General features: G+C 44.4%; 1 protein-coding gene across 1 annotated transcript; it reads right to left on the bottom strand.

Moving 5' to 3' along the window:
- Positions 1-1,636: 1,636 nt before the first annotated feature.
- On the bottom strand, positions 1,637-6,434 carry LOC124672189 (probable metal-nicotianamine transporter YSL6). The gene is made up of 8 exons (XM_047208462.1): positions 6,095-6,434; positions 5,788-5,960; positions 5,585-5,682; positions 4,390-4,527; positions 3,962-4,151; positions 3,413-3,545; positions 3,225-3,319; positions 1,637-2,485 (listed from the first exon to the last, which is right to left on the bottom strand). Exons 1-8 carry the CDS (start codon positions 6,432-6,434, stop codon positions 1,637-1,639), a joined length of 2,016 nt encoding a protein of 671 aa, XP_047064418.1.
- Positions 6,435-6,738: the final 304 nt, after the last annotated feature.

The raw sequence follows: 6,738 nt of genomic DNA, 5'->3' as shown, positions 1-6,738 counted from the left end.
GCTAAGACCCCAAAACCAATGCCAACCGTACATCGAAAGAGACTAACCTGAAACCACATGAAAAGCGATAGGATCCTAGGAGACCGCTCGGCACACGACTCCATGCACTCTTCGTCGATGCAAGACGCACCACCAAAGCGATGATACGGCATGAAAAACCTTATTCTGATTTCAGGATGTAGCCGTCGCTTCATCATCCCAAAGAAGAGACTGAAAACAACCTAACAAAGATCGAAAACTCTCCCGCTGGCGAGAGACCGTGGTCCGTCACACCTCTAAGACCCCAACACCACCGGAGATGAAGCGGACCGACGGTGTTGCTGGGAAGAGGATGGAACCCTCATGACTCTCGTATGTACCAGTTGGGAACATACCACTTGTGCCTTAATCCTTTCTCCTACCGTGCATATGTGCATATTCTATTTGCAAATATATATATGGAAGCCTGAAAAACATGAGTTTTTGGTATAATGTTAAAATGGAGTACTTATTTCTCCAAGCTGATTATGTTTTTCTTAGATGAAGCAGATAGGTTTAATCAACCTATAGGGCTTGTTTGGTACTAGAGTTTTAGTGGGAATTAGTGGGGATAATCCGCTCCAAACTTCAAATCCCCACTTATCCCCAATACATGTTTGGTGGTAGAGTATGAGCGAGTTTAATTTCCACTTATCCCCACTTTTTCTCAAATTTTTGTGTAATTTTTTAAATCCTCAATACTCTACCCTACCTAGTGGATTGGGGATGGGTTTTTATGGGAATTGGGTGACAGCAGAGATTCATCCAATACTCTAGAGTATTATCCCCACTAAAACACTAGTACCAAACAAGGCCGTAGAGTGGAAGCTGAGGAGAGTGCTACGTAGCATAAAAATTGTTTGACAAGCCAGGACGAGGGGTGACCTCGGCAATGTCCATGGTTATGAATTTAGGGTTTCGGGGAAAGGTGGTGCGTTGGTGGTTTCGTCGATTGGTTAGACAAACAAGGCTATCCGACAGATTGATTATGAGGCTAAAACATCATAAATTAGAATATGCGAGGGTTTACATCAATGATGTGATCCCTCTCCCGCTAGCTCCTCCTAGCCTTCATATAAGGGGCTAGGTCTCATAGTCCAATCTAGGCCAATTTACATATGTTTTCTGCCTAACTAGAGGTATGTTCCCTCCTTTAGTGGGTCTTTTCTTATTCGACTTTCATTATTATGGGCTTCTCCAAAATACGAACCATATGGTGACACAAGCCGTAGGATCAATTAGGCATACCCATGTCACGCCACGAGAAGAATTATCCAAAAAAAAAAGTTTGGTGGATAAAAATTCCCTTTAAATTCGGATGCGAAGAAATGATTGGTGATCGATTTTCTGTCGACACAAACAACTAAACGAGCTAACCATGTTGACCTATCATTCCCATAGAGCGTGTCGTCGAACACAAAGTCCAAGCAAGCAAAACAAAGATCCGGATGTCAAGTGCAGCATCAGCAACACTGAATGGAAGAAATCAGAGGGGAATAAGATATATTAACAGAATGCAAATAGTTGCATTCTGCTGTTTTGCCGCAGTGGTGTAAAATATGTACACAGCGAAATACTTTTCTATTTGTGCGCCCCAGTAAAAAAGAACAATCTCACTCTATATTAAGCCGTATGCAACAGACGGCTTGAAGTACATGCACATCGGTGGGTCGATCCTCATGATGGACAGTATCGCAGAAGGGACACTCCAGATCCCGTCACCACAGATCAAACCAGAAGCAACCGCGCCTGCAAAGTCCTCAGACTCCTTGCGATTCACCTTCTCCCAGACAAACAAGATGACCGTTCCGACGAACATGTCGATCGCAAAATATGCTCCGATGTAGAAGGGAATAGCCATGGCCATTGGGAGCGGGACGTATTTGGACACGCTGTCTGGAGTGACGTCCTTCAGGAGGTTGATAGCTATGGCTGCAAAAAAGAAGAAAGTGCAGATTGCTAGGCAGTGCTGGGGCAGCGCTGAGAATCCTTCGACACCCAGGATTGACATCTCACGGAAGATGACCGCGTATGGAGCTTTGAACATGCCATCAGGATTGCCAATATCGAAGGTCGTCCAGTAAAGCCAAAATGTGAGAGGAGCAATGACACAGCCTAGGGCAGTCCCAATCAACTGTGACACAAACATGGACCTTGGCGAAGAGAGGGTCAGGTAACCTGTCTTGAAGTCCTGCATGAGATCGGCAGCTGTGGATACAATGGACATCATAACACCGCAAGCTGCTAAGCCCGCAATCACACCGCCATGCTGGCCAACCCATGAGGCAAAAATGAAAAGGCCAATCTTTCCATATGTGGATGCAAGGTTCCAATCTGTCAGGCCAGTGCCATAAGAGTTGCAGAAGGCGAGTAGGGGAGCAACAACATAGGCAGAGAGGACAAGGTACCACTTAAGTTGTGGGAACATCATTGGTACAGTCGCAGTTGATATTGCTGCAAGGCCCACCACTACGGGAAAATATGTCTTTGCCGTGCAACTATTTGCACGGCAAAGGGCCCTATTTGCACGGCAAAGGCTTTGCCGTGCGGGGACACACGGCAAAGGCCGCACGGCAATGCCATTGACGGCAAAGACTTCTTTGCCGTGTGACTCGCCAACGTTGCACGGCAAAAGCTTTGCCGTGCGATGCCGCACGGCAAAGGTAGCTTCTTTGCCGTGTGCCAAACATGTTTTATCTAAAAAAACATCCAAATTGGCTTGCCTGGGAATCGAACCTAGGACGAGGAGTTGGGAAAGCATGTGATCTTACCACCAGGCTAAGTGTTCATTTGTTGTTAACTATACCACGCCACGCCTTTTGAGATGAGAAGAAATGCAGTTTTCGCTTCTTTGCCGTGCGCTTACACTAGGCAAAGCCTTCTTTGCCGTGCGTTTGTTAAAAACACTAGGCAAAGTATGCTTTGCCGTGTGCCAACGTTGCACGGCAATGCCTAACGCCTTTTCCGTGCACCGAATCTTTGCCGTGCGGCGCGTTGGGCCATTGCCGTGCATATTTCTTTGCCGTGCGGCCTCTTCTATCGTTGCCGTGAATCGTATCTTTGCCGTGCGCTCGTGTCTATCTTTCCCGTGGCCAAGATCTTTGCCGTGCGTTTTTATCTGTGCGCACGGCAAAGAAATCTTTGCCGTGCGGGGACACACGGCAAAGAAAGGCTGCACGGCAACGCCTATTTTTCCCGTAGTGCACATAACCAGATCCTGCCAACCAGGGAGGGATACTGTCTTTTACAAATACCTCGTTCAGAAGTTTTTTCTCGGATGATAACTTAGAACTTCCATCATCTGCAATAACAGAAAGGAAACAAGATGAGATGCATGCATGATTTATGATATATTGGTAGGTAAACCGTAAACACCATACAACAAGAACGTTACCATCCTGAACCCAGACAAGAGGGAGTCTTCCTTGCTTTGATCGTGCATTCACTATTTCCTTGATAGTAGCATAAATGATCTTAATGATGTTATAGATACCATCACCGAGTATCACGGATACAGGTATGAAAACCTGGAAGGCAGGGTAGATACAACTTAGTTTTTGTTAAACATAGAATTGTTAGAGACTAGTCAATCTCTGAACACAGAATAATAAGTAGTAATCCAACAATCCAACGTGGACCTTGTGCCATCGGTATGTTCACTAAGTAAAGATAGAAATCTAACAATTTTATCCTTGAACTCAGTTAGTCAAGATCACAATGTCCACTTATGAATACACATGTTGACTTCACATACACTTGGCTAATTTATTATGGGGAGAAAACAAGCAACATTGTTTTACCAAGCATTATGATTCATGGTCAAGTGGATTGCCAGTTTGCAGTATGAAACTTGAAGTTATTTCCAATCAATAAGAAAATTTCAAGTAATAAAAGCGCCCATTATCGAAAAAATCAGTAAGAAAAAAATCTTCAATCATTATACCTTGTATCCATAGAGTCCTTTGAAATCGTTGCTTCCCAGGTCAGCTGGATACCACTCCCCAGCTTTCGTGGTTATATATGGCCAAAGAAAACCCCAAGATATAATGGCTCCAAGCAGTGTAGAGCAGTTAACAATGTGTGAGCATATAAGACCACATCCAATATAGGTTGGACTGAAGTCAAAATAAAACCTACAAATGGAACAGGTAAAACTTTGGTGAGCATGCAGTGGATGGTCCATTTTGAAACATGAGTAATTTCATATGACGCAAGTTATATCAGTCACACGACAGACATGGTCAAAGCAGCTTAGAGCCCTAAGGAGTAAGGAGACAAGAAAGGCAAGTTTCTTTCGACCCTCAAAACTAAAATGTATTCGTTCAGTGTCTTGTACGTTGAAGGAATAAAAATACATTAAGGAAAACATACGTGTTCTTAAATGCAGCAAGCCCCAGAGATGGGAAATTATCGAAGCCACAAGAATACCCAGCGCCACTGAAGAACCACTTAAACAAGTTCCAGATAAAACTAATGCTTAAATACTTCCCAAGACAGCTAACTTGTTTCCTGCAACCACAAAAACAAAACTAGTAGCGTTAAGGCTCAAGAAACTTAGAAAATCGATAAGGACAATGCAATTTAACAAGTACAAGTAGTACATTTGCTGCATGAATACTGTACAAACAGAGGAAATTGGTATTTTCTATCTTCAGATCCACCCTGCACTAATTAAACAATTCATTGCAAACACCTTTCCCAAGAATGATAAGCTTATGAGAGAGAGAGAGAGAGAGAGAGAGAGAGAGAGAGAGAGAGAGAGAGAGAGAGAGAGAGAGAGAGAGAGAGAGAGAGAGAGAGAGAGAGAGAGAGAGAGAGAGAGAGAGAGAGAGAGAGAGAGAGAGAGAGAGAGAGAGAGAGAGAGAGAGAGGGAGAGAGCATATGGCAACATTCCTTTTCTTAATCAAATACTACCTCCGTTCCAATGAACAAGGCATTTTTTTAAGTCAAATTACGTTAAGTTTTACCAAGTTATTTGAACAAAATCATTAACATGTAGAATACAAATTGCATATCCCTGGATACATCATGAACTATATTTTTCATATGATATGTATATTATATTAAAGTTTTTGATAGATTTTTCTAAAAGTTTGATCAAACATTACTTACCTTCACTTTTTTTAAAGGCCTTATTCATTGGCATGGAGAGAGTAGAATTCAACTGTCCTAAATAGATCAATAAAACCTTGTACGACCGGCGGTTTCAAATTGAGCATTACAAAGACAAAATATGATGAAATTACCTAGCACACATTCATTTCCTCACTAAAGTTCAGTCAAAATAGGCTATCATATCCCCTAACTACTTGATAGATGAAATGCATATAATGGTGTCTAAACCTCAAAAAGAAATATAATGGGCTGTCACTTGCAACTTCACGAGACTACTGTGGCAAGCTATTGTTGTTCTGTATAAAGAAAAGGTGTCATTTGTCTAACTCTAACATAGCTACAAGAAGATTTATTTTAGATTTGTTTATAGGAACCATCGTACAGAAGACCAAGAAATGATGTACATTGAACTATGAGTATAAATTAAGGAAAACTCTGATCGGTTTCTTACTCCGCGAGCTCAGCTCCAGCAGTAGTGTGGAAGCTATTTATCAACATTGCGGTAGCAGTTCCAGTGGGATAGGTCAGCTTGTAATCAATTACCATCACCTAGCAAACACAAAACATACGTTAAATTTACGACATTCATCCAAAAACAAAAAATGTTATCAGATAAACATGACATATGCGTGGTTCCAAGACATGAGTGAGTACCTTGCGCAGCGCAACAAGACTAAACAGACCAAGGAAGCTAACAACAAACATGAAGCCGATCATCCAACTGAGTGAAGGATTCTTAACATCTTCTGCCCTGTTACCCGGATTATCAGCCCCTATAAGCTCATAAGTTTTCTGATCCATCGCAAGCATGTACGATCCGAAGCCACCTGCGTGAACAGAATTATTAGTTGATAACGTGGGCTCGATAAAAAGGGGTGGATCAGAATTCAGAAGCAAAACTTAGTATTCAGTGCACTCCCAACTCTGGGAACGCACGTAGCATGAACGGGAGCACACGTACCGCTGAATGCGATGCCGTAGCAGGCGACTACGCAGGTCTGGATGACGGTGTTCTCCTGCCTGGTGAATGGCTTGGAGACGATGCCGAACCTGGCGAGCGCCGCCGTCCATGTCCGCACGAGGAAGTAGCCGAGCAGCCCCGCGGCGACGTTGAGGGAGGGGATGATCCCCACCGTGAGGTTGAGCCTGTGCGTGATGAGGCAGAAGAGCACCCCGAGGATGGCGCTCACCACTATCCCCCGCACCGTCAGCTGCTCCCGCCACGGTGGCACCGCCTCCTCCGTCGTCACGCCGGCGAGGAGAGGGCCGTTCAGCTCCGGCGCGTCCGCCTCGGATCCCATCTTCCCGCGGACGCTAGTGCGCCTCCTCTCTCGGGCCTTATGGATTCTTCGGCAGCTAGCTGGTTTCGTGTTGTGTAGCTGTGTAGGAGACGACGCCGACGAGGAGGCTGGGACTGGGACTGATGAGAGGAGGAGGCGGGGATGGTGTGTATTTAAGCTCAGCCGCCAAGTTCCAAACTGCCATGCAGGCCCCATATGTCAGTTCTAAGCTGGATTCTTCATTTCTCCATGGAGACGTTCAGAGCTGGACTTGGTCTGTGCCACGGTGGTCAGAGAAAGCCGAATTTGAAAGTGAGCGCGCCGT

The sequence above is a fragment of the Lolium rigidum genome, chromosome 7 (genome assembly GCF_022539505.1).
Source record: "Lolium rigidum isolate FL_2022 chromosome 7, APGP_CSIRO_Lrig_0.1, whole genome shotgun sequence".
NCBI classification, from domain to species: domain Eukaryota; kingdom Viridiplantae; phylum Streptophyta; class Magnoliopsida; order Poales; family Poaceae; genus Lolium; species Lolium rigidum.
Note: the sequence above shows the minus strand (reverse complement) of the source record. Positions and strands in the feature narration are given on the sequence as shown.

Bases quoted from the DNA above. Each gene is read 5' to 3' on its own strand.
- LOC124672189 (XM_047208462.1), bottom strand. From the start codon at position 6,434: ATGGGATCCGAGGCGGACGCGCCGGAGCTGAACGGCCCTCTCCTCGCC. The intron at 4,528-5,584 runs GTAAGAAACCGA...TTGTGGTTGCAG, and splicing joins GCTGGAGCTGAGCTCGCGGA to GAAACAAGTTAGCTGTCTTG. The intron at 2,486-3,224 runs GTGCACTACGGG...TTTCCCGTAGTG, and splicing joins GGTTGGCAGGATCTGGTTAT to GTGGGCCTTGCAGCAATATC.